General features: G+C 41.0%; 2 protein-coding genes across 2 annotated transcripts in view; both read left to right on the forward strand.

The window, feature by feature from the left end:
• Positions 1 to 17,949, forward strand: part of LOC139710720 (retinol dehydrogenase 11-like) — a 39,884-nt gene extending 21,935 nt beyond the window's left edge. Inside the window, exon 6 of the mRNA XM_071622638.1 lies at positions 17,926 to 17,949. The gene's annotated coding sequence lies outside the window, so the exon portion shown is untranslated. The remainder of the gene's footprint in view (positions 1 to 17,925) is intronic.
• LOC139710731 (retinol dehydrogenase 11-like) lies at positions 1,587 to 15,523 on the forward strand. The gene is made up of 5 exons (XM_071622647.1): positions 1,587 to 1,800; positions 7,942 to 8,184; positions 11,640 to 11,849; positions 12,605 to 12,794; positions 15,285 to 15,523. The coding sequence occupies exons 1-5, from the start codon at positions 1,587 to 1,589 to the stop codon at positions 15,490 to 15,492; spliced, it is 1,065 nt and encodes a 354-aa protein (XP_071478748.1). The 3' UTR covers positions 15,493 to 15,523.
• Positions 17,950 to 26,528: the final 8,579 nt, after the last annotated feature.

The following is a 26,528-nucleotide window of genomic DNA, read 5'->3' on the forward strand; positions in this document are numbered from 1 at the left end:
AAACGAGGCCGAGTTGTCCCCGAGTCCGAGTTAGCCTGACCCCGATCGGGGAAGTTCTGAGATACGAACATTCTTGGTTCATATCGCGCATTTTTGTCGTTACCCAGCGAATATCTTGCCATTACAGCGTTATTCCACACATTTCATAGGCATACGTGTACATTTTGGAGTGAAATTTGACAATTTTGCAGGCTTACCAGAACTATGTTTTGGCTTTAACAGCTTACTTTGGACAGGAGTGGAGCTTTCCTAAATATCTTCCTAAAGTTTTTTCCTAATTAAGTGCATTCTAGAATACCAACTCCAGTCAGAAATTTGCATACCCCCTCCCCCCTAAGTTTTTTTTTTCCTAAGGTTAGGAAAAAACTTAAGAACAGACTTAGGAAGAAACTTAGGAAGATTTCAGAATACCACTAGGAAAAAGTCCTGACTTCCTAGGAAGGATCTCAGCAATACCACCCCAAGTCCGACACTAGGCAAACTATAAGACCCACTATGTAGGCAAAAAAAAAAAAAAAAAGACATCACGAGGCTTGGTGTGTCGATCTCATAATTATGGGCCTATGGTCGAACTCGTGCGCATTGCTAGCTTAGTGTCAGCCTAGTCTCAATGTCAAACTCGTAGGCTGTATCACTAGTGGCTGTCAGTCTCGTAGGATAACGACGATTGAATGCCTAAAAGAGGCACCTTAGTCATCCCCAGCCTGAAGAATCTAACAATTCACCGTGAGCATGGTGAGCCATAAAATGAAATATTTATGAAGGAACATGTTTCATGACATTGTTTTGCACTGTATACAACTAACAGTAAATATTCCATACTTGAAAAAAGGCTACATTTATAGTTTGTTTCTTCGTTATTGCTGATTTTTCCTTCGCAACTCAAAAACTCACAACCCCAAATAATCATTTATTGTCGCAATTAAAGCAGACTTCATTGACCATCAAATCGAATCCTCTCAGCCTATAGGGTGGAAAGACATGAAGTGGGATTTCTGAAAGATAAATGGATGACAAATTCAATATAACGCCGTCTATGTTATAGGCCTTGCAGTCGACGTCTGGAATCAGTTTGATGGTGGCCATAATGTTATGTATTACACTCTAAGGTATGGCGCTCCCCCTCCCCCTCCCCCACCCCTTCACTCAATGAACCTTTTTAAAACTTAATACACGTATATCCCTTTCTTGAGTGAGGGAGGTGAGTAAACATTATGAACGTGATACACGCTTAAGATTTGCCCTCACTGTCTGAGTACCCACAATACATCACTGACCAAAGTCCAACTCAAAACCATCTTTCTTTAACTAGACGTAAACAAATACTCGATCTTGAAAATGAAAGTGAAACCGACTTTTCAACTTTTCAACTCGCACTTCCAGATGTCCAGGATAAAATATGGCTTAACACCATAAAATTGGAAAGCTGAAATAAGCTTATATACTCAGTAAAGTATTTCCGACTTGATGAATGCACTTCCAAACGCCTGGTGCAAAGGTTTACACTCGAACGGCATTTTCATGATTATAATATCCGGCTAATAAAGGTCAAGTTAAACAGCAGCGGATTCGTGCAGATGATCGCAATGGAGGCTGCCAAAGCAGTGCTCGTGTTTTGCAAAGATCTACTCCAGCAGGAGGCCGAGTGGTTCCAGGCCGCCTCTCTCCCGGTGAAAATCGCTGTAAGTAGCGCTGGTGTTTTGGCTGCCACTTACGGAGCGTGGTATGCATGGTTCTTTAGTGGCGTACGGCGTGTGAGGAGCAGCGTTCGTTTGGATGGCAAGACAGTTATCATTACTGGTAAATCAAAACTCCACATTGTCATTTATGAAGTCTACAATAGATCTAATGCGAACTGATTTGACATTGCATTTCACCTATCCTATTAGCATTGTATAGATAGCAGGTATATCCACAGGCCTGATACAGTGCCTTGTTTTTAACAACACAAAACAGAAATAATGTAGACATGCTAGAGGCCGGCATATGATTCTACAGGACGCATGAGGAAGTGTATTCAAATTTTTTATTCCTGGGCCCTGTTTTGAAGAGTTATGATTGATTATATGAATTAGTTGATTTCTATGGTTAGTCTATGGCAGCCTGCGTGGTAAGGAAATTTAGAATCGATTATATATTTTGATAAAATGGGAACCTGAATTCATGGGCCTGAATTCACGAAGGTACACAATCTTTGTCCATGGTTTAAACCATGGACAAAGATCGTAGTTTTGTATGGGCCGCTAAATGTCGCATGGCCTATTTCGTTATGAAATCTGTCCTTTCGTCAACGAAATAGGCCATGCGACACCAGTGGCGTCCCATACAAAACTACGGTCTTTGTCCATGGTTTAAACCTTGGACAAAGATTGTAGCCTACCACCTTCGTAAATTCGGGCCAATGAGTTGAAGTATTAGCTGAACTTTAGGGTGAGGAGTGCTTTACACACTGCTATCAGACACCAATCTCTCTATTGGTCCTATCCTCTATATCTCAACACGTTTGCCACCGCTGTCCATTAGTTTAGTATATTTCATACAATAATTTATAAATCGACCCATGCATGCCACTCCCTCCTTTAAGGAGACCTGCGGGTGATATTCAGACTTTTATACTTGACGACATGTAACTATGAAATGGCTATACAGAGGTTCAGTATTTACAGTGATTGGGATGAAGAATAAGAATGTTTTCAAAATGTATAACAAATCATAATGAATAAGGACGATGACATGGCAGAGTCATCATAGGAATACATGATTTGGTGCTCAAGGAAGCAGAAAAAAAAATCTACACAGGTGACCTTGTTAAGCAAGCCGTATTGTCATGGAATTACATTTCTACATTTCTGAAATATATTATGAGCCTCTATGTCATCATCCTTGTTAAGTGTAATATGTTTCGGGGGTTTTCAGAGTATTGGTTTCTCCGCTCAAGGGTCACAATATATTCCACAAATCTATACATTGAGCTGTCGATGTATGTACTACATAATATAAAATTATGAACATTGTCTGGAAGCCCCCATTCACACACAAACTCGACCTCCGCACGAGTACATAAAAAAAGCTAATTTGCCTTGAGAGTTTCGATAAGGGAATGTTGCAGTTGCAGTATAGCATGATCATGAGTCATTATGCGGATATATCTGCAATATAATAGGCCCTATCTACGATCACAGACGCCTAATGAATAAAACATTATCTCAAGGAACCCAGTGACGCACCTAAAACACTCAAAGCCCTAAGTAGACAAAGAGCATGTTAACATCTATCCACGAAACCTTTCATCGGTATGGGCGAACCTTTGATTCGTGCCATTTCTACACTGAACTCCGCGGACCTATTATCGTGCCAAATGCATGTTTGCTTATCTGCTGGTATGAAATGAACAAAAGACATTGGAATGCACCTTCCCTGAGGCAGAGTAGAACTTGCATGTTTCCCTGCAATGCAAATTTGTTAGTCAAGGCCGTGTCACACCTTTCCGGGCAAGCTACGCGGGCTTGTGGCAAGGAGGTATTTTCCAGCACGCAGGAGATTTTCCGCGGGCGAACAAGAATGTTTGCAAGTTTCGCACTTGTTTCTTACCTACTAAACGCGTGCTACTTAGCTTTTGCTTGCGTGCATTCCGCGTGACCTGCGTGAGAGCTTTGAAACCGATCCCTTTTCTGTTACGAGCGACTTATGGGTACTGAGAAGTACCTGCGTTGGAGTTGCCTGCGAGGTGCTGCCGGTAAGGGTCTCCTACTGGTGTTCTGCGTGTACCTCTGCAAGCGAACCCCCACGACTCACTCAGAACAAATTTTGAGCATGCTCATGCAAGGCCTTGTCATACCGTATCTGGGAAGGTTTTGCGGCTTGACTTGCGTCGAAACAAATTTGCTACCCGGAGCTCTTCGCAGTTGGTCCGCACTTGACAGTACCTATAGCGCGTATCTCGCCTGTAGTTGCCAGGAGGTGCGCACGCAAGTCAGATTTAATCGCTGCCAAGTTTTGAGCATGACCAAAACTTTTTGCGGGTGAGTCGCGGAGATGCCCGGAGAGGTCCACGCAGAACGCCAGTAGGAGGCCCTTAGCGGCAGCACTTCGCAGGCAACTACCACGCAGGTACTTCGCAGTCCCCACATGCAGCCATGATAATGACATTCCGTGGGACTTTTGCAATTCCTTCAGAGGAATTCCTTCACTGAGTTGTCAGCCCCCACGCGACTGGTACACAGGTCACACAGTTTGATAAAAGTGGCTGAGCTTTAAAATGATTTTTCCGTAAAAGATTGATTAGATATTACAGATTCTGGTTGTAACCCGTCAGTGTAATGAACAAAGTATGACATCACGGTATATTTAGAGGAAACAAAATCAAACATTAGGGCCTACATAGCATGCGATTCAGATAACGAAACCATACACACTGTTTATTACGGACATGGCTACTTGACTGCTTGACCAGTATTTCCTATCACCTACTTGAAAAAAAAAATATTACTGAGGTGTTTCCTTTTGGAGGATACAGAGCCATTATTAAGTTAGCTCATGGCAATTGCGAAATTGAGAAATAAAATGTATTAGAGTCTTTAAACGAGACTACGACCCAGACGCATTGTCTGATCATTCAACTTTAACCCTTTCTTCACCAATGAGCCCATTGTGCACACATTTCGCATGCAAACCTAATGGACCGATTATCAATATGGCACGCAAAGGGTTAAAAAAAAACCAATGTGTGCCTGAATACGTGTTTTCAGCCATCAATTCAACAAACCATGGACTACATGCTTCTGAAGTGCGGGGTGGGGGGGGGGGGGCAATCAATCATTTGCCCCCTACCCCCCCCCCCCCCCCCGAAAAGATTTCACTTTTTCTTGCTCGGGTATAGAGCCTACTAGGCACTAGGTCTAAAAGGGTAAGATCCAGTCCAAATTAGACTGATGCGAAAGAGTAAATATAATGAGTTCAATGGTAAAATATTGATCGGAATCGGCTGAAAATAAGAGAGTTGTGACATTTTGACGTTTCGTTAATTGTTCAGGAAACAGTTCTTGAACGGTCAATATGAATAATTATGCAGATGGTAAAGTGAGCATGTCATCACAACTTGCCATACAGTTTGTACAAAAAGTTTTAAATTTCCATACAGTTTGTCATTCACACGCAGTTATGTCCGAGGCTCAAATCCTTGTATAAATATCTAACTGATTACCATTCTGAAGTTATTCAACCAGGAGTAGCATCATGTTTCAGATTTCAATGACAGAAACATTGAATTTTTGTCATTTTTATCTTCTGTACGCGATCGAATGAAAATTATCATTAGTGTATTATATGGCATTGTTAGCTCATAAAAATGATTTGCAGGTTCATATCCACTGTACAAGAACTCTTTTACAGAAATTAGCAAAATTTCAAAATGTCATAACTTCCTTAGTTTTCATCCAATTTCAGTCAAATTTTTATCGTTGAACTTGTAAGATTTTGCTTTTTTTCATCAGATTGGATTTTCCTCTCTACTAAGTGAATTGCTGGAATTTGTGGGATAGCAACTGATGTGTCACATGCGAGGACAGATAAAAATCAGTCCGAATCTCTCGTGAACTATATAACTCAATTAACATCACGTCAGAACACCAACATTGGTTAACCTTATTCGCTGTACTCGTAATAATGATGATAATACTAATAATGATAATGAAAGTGATAATCATGAGAAGAAGAATAAGAATAAGAATGAGAATAAGAAATGATTAGAGCGCTTAATACTGACGTTAAAGCGCATACTCGTACTCCTATATATTATACTTTACTCAGTTTGCACATTCAGTCGTGTGATATTCATGTCACTCGCAGATGCATGCAAAGATTTATCTACGATTGTATTAGGGGATAAACGAAAAGCACTTGGTTTCACAAACCGCTTCTGTATGCAAACTTACAGGATTTGCGTTTGATACGAAAACATGCAAAGAAAGTTTTGTAGGTCTTAATTTACCTAGTGTCGAGCTATAGATGCCCCTTTTGGCGTTATTACTATAGCTATAGTTCCTAGCCCATAGCTCTTGGGCTCTGTAAATCGTGGGCTCATGGGCCTTTTTGTCTCGCCCACCGGAGGTGAAGGCGAGACTAATAAGGGATCCAAATGGCGTCCGTCCGTCGTCCGTCCGTCGTCCGTCGTCCGTCACAACTATGATGTTAAAGTTTACCTGCAAGACTCTTAGGATGCATAACTTGGCAACTGTTACAGCAATGTCAGCCACACTTGGGTGATAGAAGCACTAGGGGTATCTTCATGTTATGGTGTTGTCGGAGGTCATGTGATGATGTCAAAGGTCATTTGAGGTCATACATTAAAGAGTATGTGCAAGACTCGCTTTTCTATGTTAAAGTTTACCTGCAAGACTCTCTTTTGACTAATAACTTCACATAGGTTGCTTGGATTACAATCTAACTTGGGTCATAGATGCACTGGGGGTACCTTCATGTTATGGTGCCGTTGGAGGTCACAGGATAAGGTCAAAGGTCATTTGAGGTCATACGTTAAAGTTTACTTGCAAGACTCTCTTATCACACGTAACTCGACACATGTTGCTACAATGGCAATCAAACTTGGGTGATGGATGCACTGGGGGTACCTTCATGTTATGGTGCCGTTGGAGGTCACAGGATAAGGTCAAAGGTCATTTGAGGTCATATGTTAAAGTTTACTTGCAAGACTCTCTTATCACACGTAACTCGACACATGTTGCTACAATGGCAATCAAACTTGGGTGATGGATGCACTGGGGGTACCTTCATGTTATGGTGCCGTTGGAGGTCACAGGATAAGGCCAAAGGTCATTTGAGGTCATACGTTAAAGTTTACTTGCAAGACTCTCTTATCACACGTAACTCGACACAAGTTGCTACAATGGCAATCAAACTTGGGTGATGGATGCACTGGGAGTACCTTCATGTTATGGTGTCGTAAGAGGTCACATGATAAGGTAAAAGGTCATTTGAGGTCATACGTTAAAGTTTACTTGCAAGACTCTCTTATCACACGTAACTCGACACATGTTGCTACAATGGCAATCAAACTTGGGTGATGGATGCACTGGGAGTACCTTCATGTTATGGTGTCGTAAGAGGTCACATGATAAGGTTAAAGCTCATTTGAGGTCATACGTTAAAGTTTACTTGCAAGACTGTCACAGACAGGGGTCAACGAACTTTGAGGGCCCAATGTTAAGTTTTTATGGCGCGTTTTGATTATGGCTCATAACTTTTGATCACTTTGTCTGTTTGTGACCAAACTTGGATGGTAGATGTCCCTTGGGGAGGTGAAGGTCATCACAAGGTCAAAGGTCACATACAGGGGTCAACAAACTTTTAGGGCCCAATGTTATGTTTTTATGGCGCATTTTGATTATCGCTCATAACTTTTGATCCCTTTGTCCCTTTGTGACCAAACTTGGATTGTAGATGTCCCTTGGGGAGGTGAAGGTCATCACAAGGTCAAAGGTCACAGAGAGGGGTCAACAAATTTTTAGGGCCCAATGTTAAGTTTTTTTAGGGCGCGTTTTGATTGTGGTTCAGAACTTTTGCTCCCTATGTCCGTTTGTGACCAAACTTGGACGGTAGATGTCTCTGGGGGAATTAAAGGTCATCACAAGGTCAAAGGTCACAGAAAGGGGTCAACAAATTTTTAGGGCCCATTAAGTTTTTATGGCGCGTTTCGATTATGGCTCATAACTTTTGCTCCCTATGTCCGTTTGCGACCAAATTTCGATGGTAAATGTCCCTTGGGGAGTTGAAGGTCACCACAAGGTCAAAGGTCATAGGCGGGTCAATGAACTTCTGGGAGTTAAAAAAATGTTAATTTCTTGTACACGAATGGGCGAGACACAATTTGGCACTTGCCTTGTTTAATGTCCCGCTCGTGGGCTATTTTCCCCCTCCTCCCAGGTGCCAATGCTGGCATCGGACGCGAGACAGCCGTGGACCTAGCCAGCCGAGGGGCGCGGGTTATCATGGCTTGTCGCAACCCGACCAAAGCCCAAGCAGCTCTGGTAGAGGTCCGCCAGAGATCAGGAAGCGACAACGTGGTCTTCAAACAGGTGGACACGTCCGACCTCAAGTCAGTTCGAGCTTTCGCTGATCAGATCTTGAAGGAGGAGGACCGACTCGATATCCTCATCAACAATGCAGGTGATTGAAAAATTCTTTTATTTGCTTGGCTCATTATTGACTTCAACATAGGCATTGGTACTCTACTGGCAGTCTTAACCATCTTCATCAACATATAAATATATATATATATTAGAAGACGTTACATGTAATCAAATAAAGACGAACAAACAATTCAATTTTTTAGTTCTTCATTGGTCAAACACCATTCAAACAAGACCATACTCCTAACGGCATTTTATTACATAATAATGATTGTTATAATTTGAAACCTGACCGGAGGTCCCAGTCAGGTTTCAGACCACAGAGCCGGAGACCCTCAGCATGCTCTACATGCTGTGTTTGAGCGGAAGGAGCCGATTGCATGGCCACCAGCGAGAAGTGATAAGTGGGAGCTTTTTGACATCAAGCTTGCGGGAGTTTTGAAAGTGGAATTGGCTGGGAGTGTTGAAAAGAAGATGCGTATGTTTGAGGGGTTGTGTTATGGGGCTTGTGCAGAAAAGTTTGGGATAAAGCCTGTGGGTAGTGGAGGTGTGGGGAATGTGGAGGGGGATCTTGGAAAGTCAGGGTCGAGGAGGCAGCGTCTGATGGCCCAATTGAGGGCGGAGAAGAAGAGCTTGCGGCGTAGGTGGAGGCAGGCAGATGGGGAAAGGGCTAGTCTGAAGGGTCTGTATGAGGACCTGAAGAAGCGGTATGCGAATGTTAGGAGGGCTGAATATCAGTGTAGGAAGCGGAGGAGGAGGAAGAGGGAGAGGAGGGAGTTCTATAAGAATCCGCACAAATTCACAAAGAGGTTGTTCGAGGAAGGGGTCTCAGGAAGTTTGGAGGTGTCGAAGGAAGAGCTCGAGAAGCATCTGAAGGTCACATACTGTGATGGAAGGAGAGAGAAGCCTTTCGTTAGGGTGGCAGGGCTATTGAGGCCACAGGAGCCAGAGGTCAGCTTTGATTTGAGTGAGTTGAAGTTGTGGGAGGTTGAAGCCGCAGTTAGGAAGGCCCGAGCTGGTAGGGCAGCTGGGCAGAATGGCTTGTCCTACAAGCTGTTCAAGTACTGTCCTCGTGTCCGAAGGGTGCTGTGGCGGATCCTAGGGGTGCTATGGCGGGAGCGGATTGTTCCAGTCAGCTGGTGTGTGGCAGAAGGGGTATATATCCCAAAGGAGAGGGACGCCAAAGGCATTGGCCAGTTTAGTCCGATTTCGCTTCTTAACTTGGATGGTAAGATCTTCTTTAGTATCCTAGCGAGGCGGTTGTCAGAGTTTGTTATGAAGGACAAGTTTGTGGACACCTCTGTACAGAAGGCAGGGATCCTGGGTTTCCCTGGATGCACAGAACATGTCCGGATTATTTGAGAGTCAATACAGAGGTGCAAACGTGAGAAGGAGGATGTGGATGTCATCTGGTTGGATCTTGCAAATGCATATGGATCAGTTCCTCACAGGTATCTCAGCTTTGCTCTTGAGTTTTTCTGGGTCCCTAGGGTGATCCGGGAGATGGTGCAGAGCTACTACAGCCAGTTCAGGATGAGATTCACGACCCAGACTTACACAACAGAATGGCAAGCGCTAGAAATTGGCATCCCTATGGGGTGTCCAGTCTCACTGCTGCTGTTTGTCTTTGGGATGGAAGTGTTAACCCAGTGTGTGGCCCCGAGAATTGAAGGGTTGACGCTGGCTGCAGAAGTGGTTGTGCCTTCGATTAGGGCTTTCATGGATGATCTCACAATCGTGTCTGGTAAGGAGACCCAGGTTGAAGATGGCCTCCATAGGTTAGAGGAGTTGGTGGCCTGGACACGGATGAAGTTCAAGGCCAAGAAGAGCCGCTCAGTGTCAGTGCGGAAGGGGAAGGTGGTCGCAAGGAGATTTCAGATTGGGGGAGAAGATATCCCTCAGGTCACTGAGCAGGGGGTAAAGAGCCTTGAGCTGTGGTATGAGGGCAAGTTGAATAATAGGCACCGAAGAGTTCAGATCTATGACAAAGTGGTGGAGTGGTTGAAGAGGGTGGACAGGGCGCTCATCCCTGGGAATGCAAAGGTGTGGCGCTGCCAGTTTGGCTTGCTACCACGGATCATGTGGCAACTGCAGGCATACGAGGTGGCAGTGTCCAGGGTTGAGAGGATGCAGCAGAAGATGAACTCGTACTACCGGAAGTGGTTAGGCGTTCCAAGAATGCTTACAGATCTGGCATTCTTTTGCAGATCGCGCAAGTTGCAATAATTGCCTGTGACGTCAGTGATTGAGGAGTTTAAAGCTGGCAAGGTTAGGCTAGTGATGATGATGAGGGAGTCAAAGGACCAGACAATAGCAGGAGTTAGGCCATCGATCCGGACAGGGAGGAAGTGGAAGGCGGAGGAGGCAGCGGACGAGGCAGTGGCAATGGCAAATGGAAGGAGATGCAGGGTGCGGTTCAGGTGGGGCGGAAAGGGGTCGGGTTTCATCAGGTGGTTAGATGGTACAGCAAGCAAGGCAGGAAGAGTAGGAGGGAGTTGGCGGTGGAGGCGGTTAAGGAGAAGGAGTACCGCTTTGCCAAGGCTGTACAGCAGGGAGTGCAGGGAGCATGGACTCGATGGGAAGGGGTGGAGCAGAGGAAGGTGCACTCTTAAAACATCCGAGTCAGAACTGACCCGGAGCTGGGTCCGTTGGAGTCATACACCGTTCCGGGTCAGAAATGACAAGGAATGGGGTCAGATATTACCCATTCAGAGTCATGAATTGGGTCAGGGTGACCCCATTCGGGGTCTTCATGACCAAATTCCAAGTCATTTTGACCCGGAACGGTGTATGACCCCAACGGACACAGTTCCGGGTCAGTTCTGACTCGGATGTTTTAAGAGTGTGTCATGGAATTACCTTTGGTCAATGTCCTCTGGAGCTGTGCGCTTCATGATCAGTTCCACCTTTGATGTTTTGCCGTCTCCAGTAAATCTTCAGAGATGGGGTATTGTGGAGGATGGTGGATGCAGGGTTTGCAACAGGGCGAAGGGCTCACTAGAACACATTTTGTCAGCATGTGGAGATTTATTACAGGCCTATACATGGAGGCACAACCAGGTGTTGAAGGAGATGGCGGAGGTGGCGAGGGTGGTAGTGGAGGCAAGGAAGAAGAATGGGCCTCCTAGGGTGAGGGGAATCCGGTTTGTGAAGGAGTTGGTGAGATGCAGTGTGAGAAGGAAGGGTAAGAGGGATGATGTTGGAGGGATCTTAGCAGCGGGGGATGATTGGGAGGTGCGGGTAATGGATGAGGGGAACCGTACAGTGCCAGAGGAGGTGGTGGTGACTGCTCTTCGGCCGGACATGGTGCTGGTGGCTAGGTCTGTGTGCTGCTAACGACCCATTGGCATTGATGGAATTAACACCTTCCCGTCTATTATCCTTATTATCCTTGAATTCGGACCGATATACACATATGTCATGACGATAAATGCACTTGAACAATAGAAAGAAACAGAAGCAACACTTAATTCGATAAGTCAACCCATCCAGGTATCGGCTTGGCACGGAAAATGTTGACACCAGAAGGCTTCGACCTGGTCATGGCGACCAACCACGTGGGTCACTTCGTTCTCACCATGACACTGATTGACGTGCTAAAGAAGAGCGCCCCCAGTCGGATTATCAACGTCTCTTCAGCCGCTCATAAGGGGTACAACACTGATCAGCCTGGCATGGAATTCAGCGACAAATCGGGCAAAGGTTAGAAACAAACTGATCGAATCAATTAACAATGCCCAAAATGTTTGTCATCTTCAAGCGAATTTCTTGTCTCATTACGCATATCCAGGATTTCTGATCCATGACGTTTTGCCCCATGTATCTCCCAGTAGTTCTGCTCTGAATTCGCCCAGGGAGAAGCGATCGACAGATTACACTCAGTGCTGTCTGTAAGACGATTATTTCAAATTGAAAAGAAATTTTAATTTCATCTTCGACAAATATAAATTTTGAAAGAGTGAGCTTTGTTTGCTTCTTCGTTTCAACCCGTTTTCGTTTTGTAAAAAAAAAAGCATAGCAAAAAAAAAAAACACACACATATAGCAGTCTCAAAGGACTTGCCCTAAGCTTTCCAACGCTTACTTTTGTGACAGAGAAGAATGACATGAATATTTTTGTTAATACAAGTGAACAGACTTTGTTACAGCAAAAACACAAATGATAAGATAGATAATGTAGATAATACTTACGCTGCAAGAATAGAAATTTATATTATGTTACATGATATAGGCTTATGCAGTGATCATCACAGTCATTTCTCCTCAATATTCTACGTAATTTCAGATGAATCTTTGGGATTGTCAATCGTAAAATCACCAGCATATTGAGAAAGCCAGGTTGCAAATAATTGTCCTTAAATCAAGCCATTATAATCTCGAAACAGTACCTTGTAGCTTTTATTTCAATACAGCCCTTATTGATTTCTTTCTTTGTTCGCTTTCATGTGTGTCTCACAGGGTTAGATGGCTTTCAATTTTACCTCAAAAGCAAACTGGCCAATGTGATTTTTTCCAAAGAGTTAGGGCGCCGCCTAGCGGGCACTGGTGTGACAGCTTACTCGCTGCACCCAGGGGCCATTTTCACCAGCATCTGGCCGACGCTAACGGACAAGCCGTGGCTGTATCACTTCCTGCGACCGTTTTTATGGTGAGTGTGATGTTGGGGTAAACTGACGGTATTCAGGTACAAGCAATACTGCGACTTTCAGCTTTGGTTTATTTTTTTTCTGTTTTATATCTGATAATCACAACACGTCAACGAGTAAAGGCAAGACTGGTGTCTATTGTGAAAATGTTGGAGTTTATCGTGTGCCTTCTTGCGTATACTGTATTTCCCACCCTTCAAGAGAAGATTGGATGATATTACGTTCAGAAGTGGAGTAGAAATCAGCACAAAACACACATACACACACACACACAATCGAAGCCCCAACAGAATGTTGCGGATTGTGAAATTTCGCTCTATTTTTTTTCCACACAATATATTTGCAAGCACCACGTGTCATATGAGGTGACGACATCATAAGCTCACAAGTGTTCCATGGGCCTACACATGAATTTTCTCTAAATTCTACAACAGTTTTATTTGTCGGAATTAAGTGGAAAAGTGATAAAACCGGTTTTCGAGGAGGGTGAAGATTTAAATACTTTCACATGATACAGCTCTGATTTACACTTTTGCAAATATTTCTGGTACAGATTGACTTTTGTTTAATGTGTTTTTAATTGAGATTTCGTTTCATTTAATAGATAAACAAGCAAAATATAGCCAACACTATGTTAACTTTCAAAATGAATCTTCCAGATTGCTCAGCAAGACGGCGGCATCAAACCCGGCGATCAAAGGCATCAATGCACCTGTAGAATTCTTTTGTACATCGATAGGAAAGTGACAGTTGGAACTCCATCTCTTAAACCTCCCTGGTATTACTCAACCCCTCGTCGAGGCGACGATTTCCCGACATACGGTGGATTGCTTTCCCTGTCCCGAAGTGGCCCGAAATTATACATTCTCACGATCTGGAGTTGTTGTCTAGATTCATCACCCGCTGTTGACCCAAGTTAACTAGATCACCACAACATAAACACTACCTAAAATCTGCCCTTGATATCATTATAATAGCTCCACCACTCAATATCAGTACACACAAATCCAAAATGTTTTACCAGTGTGGATATCATTTTGATGCCTACATTGATCACGTTGATGATATTTGTTTTCCATAGAATTCTATTTTCAGATGTTCATAGTCTAGATCTATGTACAAAACTATTCTTTTTCCAGTTGAAAAATTTTACTTGCTTGATAATGCTCCCTAAGGTATTACAATATCAATATAAACCCTTCAGCATGATAAACATAGCCATAAAATAAGTAAATTTTAACCATTATGCCGGTAACCGCTACTATATATACTGCCTTCTTACAAATTAAACCAGCTACTGGAAACAGTGCAGTGGAATAACTTTTGCATTTCACGTTATCACATACAATACATCGTAATTCAAATTGTTTACAAATAGCTCACGCTATGTAATAATGAGATGCTGTGCAAGTCATTTAAAATAGCTCATCATTTTACCACAACCACTTCTTGGCAAAGTACAGTTTTAAATATGATCACTCTACAATAATTTAGTGATGATACGGCAAAAGGATAAACAATAAAATCATTCACTGACAATTTGACTGATAACTAGAAGCTGCTGTCACTCGACTTCATCTCGTTGGCTCAAGCCGTTACCAGCAGGCCCTATAGCAGTCTAGCTGCATGCTGCAGCTGCTACAGACCCCAAAATATCGGTCTTGTCTCTCCAAAATCTAGGCTTCTAATAGTGACACAATTTTCCTATTACTATACCATTACGCCCTTCACAAAAATCATAAGCTACCACTGACAAACAAAAGGGAGTTATTCCGTCTACGAAATGATCATTTCGTTAACGAAATAGTCATTTCGTCGACGAAATGAATGATTTCGTAACGAAATAGGCCATGCGACACTTGGCGCTCCATACAAATTGTCCATGGTTGAAACCATGGTTTCAATTGTACCACCTTCGTGAATTCGGGCCATAGGGATCAAAAGTGGGAAATGTTTTTTTTTTCTAACTCGTAGTACTAAACTTTAAGTATTAGATGTTGACATTCGTTTGACACCGCATTAAATGCACACAGCAAAGTCTGAAAGGTGTTAGCACAAAAAAAAACTCACAAAAAAAGTTTGTTTACCTTGAGAGAGATTTTCGAATGCTTCTTTACACTTCTCTAATAATGATGAAAAAATTCATACATTGTTTACAAACAAAGGAAGATTATTCTGAAGTGCATTAACAATAAATCTCTTTGCTGATGGGTCTGAAGAGAAGTTAGACTTATTTTCAAAGACTAGGCCTATGGTATAATTTTTCTCAGATAATGTATTTGATAATACAGATGTACATGTATGTCCGATGAGCACAAGTATCAGATTTTATTATATCTTACGAAAAAAAAAAGTTGCTTTTTAACAGATGATCTTAAAATCATGTACGAGCTGATGACGAATAGATTATGTCACTAGTTAGCTATCTATGTTTATTTTAACCTCCTCTGTCCTAAGTTCAGTACTTTACTTTTCTCACATTATTCATGTAGGCTCTGCTTGCTGACTGAGAAGGACGGAGCCCAGACAACAATCTACTGTGCCATTGACGAATCGGTCACACAACATAGCGGTGGATATTTCGCAAACTGTCAGCTGGCCAAGGAGTCTAAGTTGGCAAATGATATGGCTCTTACGAAACAGCTCTGGGATGTAAGCTGCGAAGCGACTGGCATCGACCCTAACGTACTTCGGGTCTGAGGTTTTTCATGTCTGACGAGCTCCCAGTCATCTTGTTATGCCAATTAGTTTTTAATCATTATCATTTTTATCATAGTTTATATTATTATTATTATTATTATTATTATTATTATTATTATCATTATTATTATATTTTTGTTTTTGCTCTCTGATGCAAAACGTTTGTCGTGAAGTGAGGTTCTTCGTGATACACTAACGTCTTAGGTCCACGATGATCACAGCAATAAATGAAGGTTAGCTATAAAGAACTTTAAAGGACTTTAGGCCTTTTAATTTACAATTTACCATTAGGAGCAATGATATGAAAATGTTCAAGATATCACATTTGATGCATATGCGCATGTCAGTTGTACCATTAAACATCCTACCATGTAAACCTTGCAATAAAGCCTAAAATGTAAGGGGATATCACTATTTCTCTCACTAAACCATAACTTTGTTCTTTTTTTGAAAATTTTTAAGAAGGTTTGTACCCTTGCTGTATATAAATTGTAAGTTTATTTTTCCCCCTTTTGTACTTAAGATTTATATGGTAATTTGTAAGTGTTAAAACCGTATTAGTTGTGTATACAGTATGTTTGAATGTGATGTTTTCTTTGTATCTATTATGGTTATGATATTGTTCTGTTTATTTTAATGTATAATCTTTGTATATCTGTGTAATTCGACTTTTAGTCGCCCACTCAGATTTTTTTTTTTTTGATAAAGACCTTTTAAGCAATCAATCAATCAATCAATCAATCAACTGTCCATAAAAACATTTTATTATAACTATTGTTCAAATTTTGCATATTAAACAATACTTGATATTAATCATACTGATTCAAATTTTTACAATGGTCGTTTCTTTCCCTAAGTCACATAAAAAGAACTATTATGAAGCACTAAAGCTGGACTTTCGTATCATCTACAAATGGCAAATGATGTTTTTAATCAGACTGCATCTAGCACAGGAATTTTTGTTTAGTTTCTTGTTTTCATTATGCCGAACAAAACCCTGATTTTTACCAAAATCTTGATTATCCGAAGCTTTGTAAACATTCAATATTGTCCAACCCAAAAGTATATCTTTTTCCTTTATCCGTTTTGAGACTTGATAAAATTTGTGTTTTCTCCCCACGCCGAGCAGAGGAAGACTTTTTGCTCTGGCACTCTTCTTCTGACGAGGAATATTCTCACTTTCAGAGAAATTTGTTTTTCCATATTAAAGAAAATAATGCAACTACACCTCTCAAAAATCAAATTTCAAGAAACTAGTATAGCATGAAATATCAAACCCCGTATTTTTATTCTTGATTGTCCTCAGCAGGTTTCCTTTGTTTCCAGTGGATGACGTTATGGCGTCATTACAGTGGTTTTAACCAAAAATGATGTTCCCCTATCAAAGATGGTCTCCGGTTTTTCGCAAAAAAAAAAGAGGTTTCCAGGCCTACAGAGTTACGCTAAAAAGACACTCGTGAATTTCACACATACCCTCTAAAAGAACTATTCCATTCTGACCTATTGTACCTATAATTCTGACCTATTGTACGCTGTCATATATGGGGTACGAAATGTATTTAGTTTACTTGAAGCCAACTATTAGTATCAAATTTGTTAATTTTCTATTTCCAAACAAGTAGGTATTGAATTTGTTTTACGTGACCGCTAAAGAAGTGCTAATTGAATGCTTTGTTAATACATAAAACATGAGTTGTTTTTGGAATGGCTTGTTCCTTTTTACACATTCGTTAAAAATGTTCCAAGTAACTGGAACTGTGTACTCTAGTCTACCTTTCCAGTGATTTGTTTTCAATCGAGGGATACAAATGCTGTAATCGGATTTGATGCTTCTACAATATTCTAATGAGAGGTGTGGATTCATAATGTTATAAAACTTTGTGCATAAATAAGTTTTTCTGTTACCATATCCAGTTCAAATTGGCAAAACAATTCCTCTGTTAAAAATCGTCTATTGACCATAAGGACTATTTTGAACGCTCGCTTTTGCAGCGAGCTGAGTTACTAAATATAATTATTCACCTACAAGAATTTGTTTTGCAGCCATAAGTATTTATACTTCTTTGAATTAAAAAAAAAATCATCTATTTCCATTTTTTATTCTAGAGGAGACTTTTGTTCATGCTCTTTTTTCGTGTGTACGAAATTATCGAATGCGGTCGTTATTTTCTGGGGCCCGAATTCACGAAGGTTGTAGAATCTTTGTCCATGGTTTTTTAAACCATGGACAAACGTATGGGGTGCCAAGTGTCGCATGGCCTATTTCGTAACGAAATAGGTCATGCGACACTTGGCGCCCCGTACAAAATTACGGTCTTTGTTCATGGTTTGAACCAAGGACAAAGATTGTGCCACTTTCGTGATAGGGTTTGTTATATCGGGATCATCACTTCTTTTAATCGAAATCATCCGAGAGTGTGTTTTCTTATTCAGCAATAAATGGTATAAATGAACCCGTATTGAAATTTCGCTGGAAAATGAGCATCGTGGTTTTATTTTCAGCCGTTTGTACTCTTTGAGCGCTTCTCAGTGAGAACTCCCCCCCCCCCCTCTCTCTCTCTCTCTAATGATAACACTTTAAAGAATGTAATATAATATATGTCATACATACATATTATACATATATAGGCCTATATGTAGCAATAATAATGTCACAATAGAGGAATGCATTAAATGCCAATTGCCTTTTAATTCAAAATCCAAATTTTCGGGGGCCTCCCCCTTCGTCAGGAATGACAGTGCGAATGAATTTTCACAGTGAATTTGAATTTAAATCAAGGCAATTGGCATTTAATGCATTTCTTTATTGTGACATTATTATTGCTATGTCTAGTACTGCCAATACGCGGAGCAACTACAATGTTTAGGCCTATATATATATATATATATATATATATATATATAGTGTGTGTGTGTGTGTGTATGTATATGCAGGCCTATATATACGAGTATATATATAACATGAATACATTTATGAAAAAAGAAAAATTATAATTCGCAAATATACCGGGTTTTTCTTGAAGAAATTTTGGCTATTTGACAATGTCATCATTGTTACATAATATCATTTGAAATTCTGTTTTTGTGCTAGTTTATGTGCATGACTGCATTGGAAGAAAAGAGTGCAAAGAAAAAAGATAAAAACAATGCAATAACGCCTTTAGAATAGGCTAGAAGGTGGGAGATGTCTCATAGCAGGTGAATTATCCGGAAACATTCACTTCCGCTCTTTGTCACGCTCTACTGTGATACCGCAAAGCACACCTGCTTTTCAAAACAGTGATTTGCGACACATCCTATTCATTCCTTGGACGTTCATAGACAAACCTTGGTATAATCTGATCATGTTTTGCAAATTTCAGCAAAAATCCAAAGAGCTTACAATTCTTGGGCTTTTATTTCATTCATTTATCATCTATCGTTTGCCCAAAATTCATTTTATCTATTCATGCAGAGAAATTTCTGTGTCTAGATGGGCATAAGCTCTTTTCATCATGACTTTTTCATCAATAAAATCATTTCAGTGATATGTGAGTTTTTTGACTTCGAGTGGGTTGTAAAAGGATGTATCTCGCTGAAGGAGACTGGGGTCGCCTCTGTCGCCATCCGTAGTTTCCGACCCAATTAAATATCAACTTAAAAGTCAATTACTTTGACTCTTGTAAACTTGGAAAATGACATATCTTTATAATGACCAATCATCTTCATAATGTGCACATTGCTCTAAAGTTTTCGACTTCGCTAGACCAGATGCAACAACAGACAACAGGAGAAAAATTGTATGTATTCAATACTTTATAATCTGTAAAAAAGTAACAAACTGGCAAAGTGTAGTCTTCCATCATAGACATAAATATCAATTCAAACATGTCAAAGTTTCATGCATAAACCAATTTGTAAAACAGTTTTTCACAAAACACCTACCCTTTCCCCAAGACGACATGAACACACATTGGCATGCTATCACTTATTTCTTTGTACGCAGTATATACAACACATTAACAAACCACCCGTTCACACATGATACAGAGGCCTATTCAAGTTTATGATTCCTTGAACTATTTTCAAGTTATTGATTAGATCGTATATGATGTATACCACTCACCAGTACTACGTTGCCTATCAAAATAACCTCAATAAATGTTTGTAAGCACGACAAGCATTTTACCACCTTGCGTTTCCTACATGCATAATGATACCTGTATGATAGATACAAAGATGCGATGACGTAATAATCAAATTAATGGCTTACAGAATAGTAGAAGGCAATGGTAGGGTAAGAGGGAATTCCACAACTTGATTTGAAATTATGTTATTTAATAGTTTATACGAAACTTGTGAATAGAAAACGAAGAAATTTACGATGGCAATTCACCTGAATTTTGCTATATTCAATGGCTTCGTCACCACGTTATTAGAATGCTAGAATTCACTTCATTAGAACAAGAGGTGTTCATTTGGTCTTTTGAATAATAGGTTGAGCTAATGACAATCACATTGAGATTTAAAATTCATCTTAATAAGTTTCAACAATTAATAGCCTGAAATCCTCTTCTTTTGGACAGCACAATTTAACGGTCTGATACCACACTGTCAATGTGTTATACACGGTGGTACTGCCATTTTTCTGGATGAACCGTACGATACGACGTAGATATCATTCCTGTGGTTTTTTTTTTTTTTTCGGAGTGCATTTTGTGGGATGCACCACTGACCACTGATATCAATCCTCGAGAGGAAGTGTAGTGTGATTTTTCATCTTACCAGAGGGAATAACATAGTAACACACATTATCAAAATATTGTTCTAAATCAATAACGGTCGTTGATTGGTCAAAATGCTATCACATGACTAACGCAGCAAGGATCGAAATCGGTATAATTCGAGGAGAGAAGTTCGGTCAGGTTACAGTACCGTATGTCCCCCCAAAAAAAAACACAACGGGACCCTCCGCAATGATATCTTTAAGAATAACGAATCAACCTAAATACAAATTCAGGGAATGAAACTATAACTTGTTGCCCACATCTTAGAGAAAATCCAATTCAATTTGCTTCAGTGGTCAAAGAGAAATGAGGAGTTTTGTAGAGGATGTCAGAATTTCTTCCCTCCAAGTTCTGTCTATTGTATTCACACACAAGAGCATCAAAGTGCTATAAACTTGGAAGAATCAGACTCATGACACGCTTTACAACAATCCACATTTCTCTGTGACCGCTTAACCAAATTGAATGGGGTTTTCTGCAAAATAGAGCTATTAAAGATGCTATATCTTAAGACTCTGAAGTAGCATTTAGATAGTTTAATCTTATTGGGTGTTATCAATACAAAAATCTGATTGTAATTTTTTATGGGGGACATACTGTATATGTATGAAACTTCAGAATTTGCGTGACTGCTGACTGGGTTAGAATGAAATGATGTGTATTTGTGTAAAGTATGCAATATAACAAATATTTTCCTCATCTATAATCGTACTATAAACATGATAATACTAGACAGCCCCTTGGGCTGCTGGGAGTTGTTGTTGTTGTTGTTGTTGTTGTTGTTGTTGTTGTTGTTGTTGTTTTCATCGTTTCCCTTATCACTCTGCGCTTCGGGGAATATTACACCTCTACACAGCAATCTCTGGAGTATTTGGCCTTAGTTCTCACTGCCTTGAACCTGGGATATCTTCATTGTAAGACGGACAAAATATAATGACCTCATGGAGTATTATCTCAGGCTTTTCAAAATTATCAGCAGCATGCGCTATCATGCAACACCCTATTTCATTATATGAGTACAAAATTGTGTAGGTTGATTTTTTTTCAAAGACATGAATTAGAGCAAAATCAGACGTATGAGGTTTCAACGTCGAGTACAACGAAATCATAATACCACTATCTAATTTTCATGACGCTATTTTGCTGTTGATAGATGTAATTTTGGATGCCATTAATACTTGAGTTCTGTAAAAATCTGTGGTCATATACACTTTTTTTACCATCAAGTAGCATTCCAGTGACTACTGCGTCTATCTCCTTATGGATGTCTGCTGTTGAATTTCAATGTAATTGTCAAAATGAGTCGTATGGATGTATGGCAACATCGCTATGTGCAACAGGTTTGATCGTGGAGCACGGCACACAATAAACGACATGGTACACCAAATACTAACAAACATTAAGATAAGCTTAATCCATGACTCATGTAACTTTATATCAACTTTGATGAAAAGCACCAATTACAAATTCAACGTAGATACTATTTATAGTCACACATAAGTTACAAGTGAACGTACTTGACCGTATATGGCAAGTGATTATATAATAGTTTGCACAATGGCGAGCCAGGCAATAGAGCTCAGCATATATTATGATAATGCGTTCTGTTTTGATTTGGCTGCAAGTAGCCGTCAGTCCCAACCTGTTGCTGAGGTCTACGATCAGTGGGTGAGGAAGTCGGGGATGCATAGCCGTCATTGGTATTCACGTAATCGGGTTCGTTGGTGGAACTGGTATGCGAAGGACCAGCATTACTCTCGTCTGAGATGCTCGGAAGCCGAAGGGGTGTCGGCAGCACTGGCTTTGGAGAAAGAGGGCGGAGAGCTACTCTAGGTCTCTTGGTTGTCGAAGGTAGCTCGCTGCGAGGTGGAAGTGACGGCAGGGACGACATGGACGATGACGACTTTCGGGAGACATCCGTAGTGGATGATGCCGCTTGATTCGTCCTCAAATCCTGGACACTTGAGGGCGAGGAGGGTTGAGACGAGAAGACATCATTCATTGTACTTGCGTCGAGGACATCGTAGTCAGAGCTATTTCTCACATCAGCGTTGTCGTTGTCATTGACTGGAGATCGACTTGGGGGTCGATCACGAAGACGCACCGTCTGGACTAGTCCATGGCCTGTGCTCCCATAAGTGATATTTGAGCTGTTGTCTGTATGTGCATTGCGCGACCGAGTATTGTTCACGTTACGTCCATTCCTGAAGTACCTCCTCTGTATGACGCGACTGCGCAGTAGACGCGGAAAGTTACGTATGTTACGCAAAAGAGAGTAAGGCGCGTCGTAATGTCGTTCTGCTAGGTACTCATAGCGCCTGTTGCCTGTAGCCTGCTGTAAGTGCTCGCTATTTTCGTCGTTCTGGGGAGTGCGATCTTCCAAGGTACGACGATTCGATTTGTCATCCTTTTTATACACAATGTGACAAAACAAAAAGATGACGGTAAGAAGCAGTCCGAGAATAATACCACATAGAATCCATTCCTTGGTTGATAAAGGCCACAATACAAAGTCATCTTCTTCTGTCCCTTCGTTGGGTTGATCTTTGCATTCTAACAAAGATGATGTGTGGTCTGTGTAGCAAGAAATCTGGGTAGAGGATCGTCGCAAGACACGAAGAACAGCGGGGTTGCTTTTTGTTGAATAGTTGGCGCCGTAATTAGGCTCGAAGAAGCACTCAACCGTGACAAAGTCATCATCTAACATGACTGTAGACAGTTCAAGTTTACCATAGTATCCCGTAGTGCTTGCTATCGGTTTGCTAGAGATCGCATTCACACTCGCGTAATGCGTATGTACAATATACCAGGTGAATTCTCCGCTTGTGGGTTTTACGTTGTTTACATGGCAGAAAAAGATGGCATTGAAGCCTTCTTCGACAAAATTAATCTCCGGCTCCACCTTGACGATGGCAAGCGGCTTGTCCGTTTCGGAGCGGATCGAACATGATTCCATCACACCCCTCTGACCCAAAATCTCAAGGTTACAGGTGAAATTGGTACAACCTGCCCGATCCGAGGGTTCCAGTTTTCCTACGGCGCGATCTGACAATAAAACTTTGTTGGTTCCACGCAACTCCCTTCCGTCACAGTACAAGTGAACGTGTGTATCAATGCTGTTGTACTTATCAGGCCACCTACACGTTGCCTGAGCTTCCATCTCGTCTGAGGGAGCGGTGCCCGTGGGGTAGTAAGACAACTCACAGCAGATATTTTCTGAGCAATCTTCTGATGTAATCGGTGTGGGGTTTGTACCTCTTGGAAGCACCGTCAGCCTCGCCGAAGCCAATATATTGGTCTCGTTTTTGCAGATGTAGTTACCAGCGTCTTCTTCGGAGACATTGTCGATGACGATGGTGTAGACGTGATGCATACGGTCGATCTCGACGCTGTAGTGGTTCATGTTGATGCCACAAGTTCGCCGCAGTAAATCGTTGCGAGATATGTAAAGGAAGCAGCCACTGGACTCGAAGAGCCACCAGATGACGTCGTACCGAGAAGCGAGGTTCAGGTCGCATGAGAATCGGGCCGTGTCTCCGGCAACCACCGTGGCGTCACGGGGGCCTTTCTCCACCACCGTGTACGGCTTCCAGTTTGCTACCACTCCTTGCAGCAAACAAAGCCAACACACAATCCCCCGCATCGCTCGAGGTGTGGGTAGGCCGCCTATCATCTTTCAATCTCAACTCACTTCCACCGTTTCCAAATTGAGATGCTAACCTGTTTGTCCGTTCAGTCGAACATAATGTGGCAATTTTTGCCAACAGTCCAATATGTATGACCACGATTGAACTTACAAGAAACACTTCCAGTCTTTTTGAGTAAAATCCACATCTTATTAGGAAAGACGAAGTTACTGATTTCCTTGCAAAAGAGGCTGACTCAGGCTGAACAATGAGAGACGAGTAAACATGATCCTCGATAAGTCTGAATTCCGAGTAGAAAGCGAAATGAAAACAAAAGGATTGTCAGCCCCTGACATGGTTGAGCTGAAACGATTTTAGTGCAAGAGGAAGTGGTTGCTGAGCAAAGGGTGCAGAGCGGAAACATCGGGGTAGAGCAGGGTATAGAGATTCCGTCTGGCTGTGGGTTCAATGTATGATTGATAAGAATGCTAATCATGACCTTCATGACAACTATCAAAAAGATCGACAATACTCATTTGCTGTAATTTTCATAGGCGCTGATTTTGATACGAACAAGAAAACAAAAAGAAATGCCCTTATTTTCAAAGATATTCAAACCATCTATCAACAAAAAATCAATGCTATTTACCAAACAGCCATACAAAGAAACAGATAATGCGGAATGTCATCTCATTTTGCTCATAAGTTGATGCTCCAAACTAAATGTTTCAGCATCCCATTCATTTTCAGAAAAGGCACATTGCATTGGTTATTCTCTAGATTCCCAAAAATACCCTTCTTGACGCCCCCCCCCCCCCCCATTGGAGAGAATCATTGATTCGCCACTCAATATGGTACCACACTTCATTGCATACACACATAATATGATGATGCACACACTTCACACACTTTGGTTTCAACGCTCAAAAGAGAGAGAAAAAAATACTGACGATGTGACATCATCCCTGAATAAATTATCGTAGTTTTGGTGATCTCATATGTTGCCTTCATCTGACACGTAAAACGGGCAAAGGTGAATCAGTGACAATTACATACTATACAGAAATCATCAGTAATTACATCGTACGTAAACCAGTCCTGATTTCCCTTTTTATAGGAAAGAGAACAAAAACATGACCGCATGGTTTGCTCTTCGTGGCGGTAACTGAATTGATCAGTGAAAATGATGAAAATGACTGAAGAGTCATCACTGGCTTGTTAAGATTGCAAAATATAATCCATTACTAGATTTATGACGCAATTTGATAGTTTCCATTATCAAATGGTTCGGGAGAACACTTATATTCCGGCCTCAAGGGTCTGCGAGGCATCTTAATTGGCGCCTTTGTTTTCTTTTGTTTTGTTTTGTTTTGTTTTGTTTTGTTTTTGTTTTGAATTCCTGCTTTTGACCACACAAGGCCATTATAGTGGTCGTGTTTACATTGTGGGTTTTCTTTTTTTCAGTTGTTGCTTGTTTTCTGTTCTCTCCACTATCAGTGTCTTGATTTCCTGAAGTGAAATGTACGGCTTGATACCATTGGACACTCTCCCTAATAAACGACCTATCAAAACTTTACGACCAATTTAGGGGAGCGGCTCTTTTTCCAATGCTCCCTGGTAGCCTTTGGCACCCTGTCACCGGAAAATATTCCTATGAGTCATGTCTATTTACCACCAATGACACAAGCTTCAGGATATCCGGGCCTTCCTCCGACAAGAAGAATAAATTGCCGTGGATTATCTGCCAGAGGCATTTCCACTCAAAATGTTGAAATAGCGCATTTGTTATGTTGTTATTCCTAAGTGGAATAAGAAAACGTTTCTACATTGGCATTGTATACGGCTAAGCTCATTACTGTTATGTCATTTTGTGTGTTTTATGGACAACCTCGGTTTCTTGTAGTGTGTTATTATTGGGCCTTGATGTCACGCTATTGTGTGAATAATGCAACGTTTCAAGTTCGCTTCTTTCATACTTTATGGATACCTTTTTCATCAATTCCTTCTGAAACTTTTCTTATTTATTACTTCAGACGTACAGTGCAGCAAGTTTTTGACAAAAGCTATTAACAAAATAGGCAAATGTTTTATTTAGTGGGATCAAACTATCAACTATGGTCTCTAAATCCTTCCCCAAGCAAACATGCACATTTGAGCTTGATAGGTCTCAACAAAAAGTGTTTGATGTTTTGTATTATATCAATTCATTTTCATACGGAAAAACACAGATATATCAAGGATAGATATATAAATGGTTGACAATGCACAAACAAGGCAATACTGAGTAAACCAAGACGAAAACCATAATGTAGTCGCACGGATGCAAGAAAATGTTCTACAACCATTTCATGAAAGAGACTCGATTTCATACAGTAACTGCCCACTTAATCACGGGGACAAACATGTTTACATATCATATTTCTTACATTTCGATGCATGCTTGAATATCAATATTCATATGTATCTACATATTCCTTCTATATTACCAAAGGTATATTCTTCATAATGATGAGGTCACCCTTTAGAAATAGTTTGTGATGGTGAGTCTGCATCGAGGTATCTCGTAAATGTTGTGGTCGAAGGAACCTCCGGTTCTGTAGGCCTAAGAGTAGAAAACTTTGTACAGTTTTCGATCACTTTCCGT

Source organism: Diadema antillarum, unplaced genomic scaffold (genome assembly GCF_040938485.1).
Source record: "Diadema antillarum isolate AM-2024a unplaced genomic scaffold, OU_Dant_1.0 seq00001558_RagTag, whole genome shotgun sequence".
Classification (NCBI taxonomy): Eukaryota; Metazoa; Echinodermata; class Echinoidea; order Diadematoida; family Diadematidae; genus Diadema; species Diadema antillarum.

What these genes read in the sequence shown, in the direction of transcription:
- LOC139710731 (XM_071622647.1), top strand. Translation starts at nt 1,587, where the DNA reads ATGGAGGCTGCCAAAGCAGTGCTCGTGTTTTGCAAAGATCTACTCCAG. An exon ending in CAAGACAGTTATCATTACTG is followed by an intron (nt 1,801 to 7,941) that starts GTAAATCAAAAC and finishes CCCTCCTCCCAG; the next exon opens with GTGCCAATGCTGGCATCGGA. An exon ending in CAGCGACAAATCGGGCAAAG is followed by an intron (nt 11,850 to 12,604) that starts GTTAGAAACAAA and finishes TGTGTCTCACAG; the next exon opens with GGTTAGATGGCTTTCAATTT.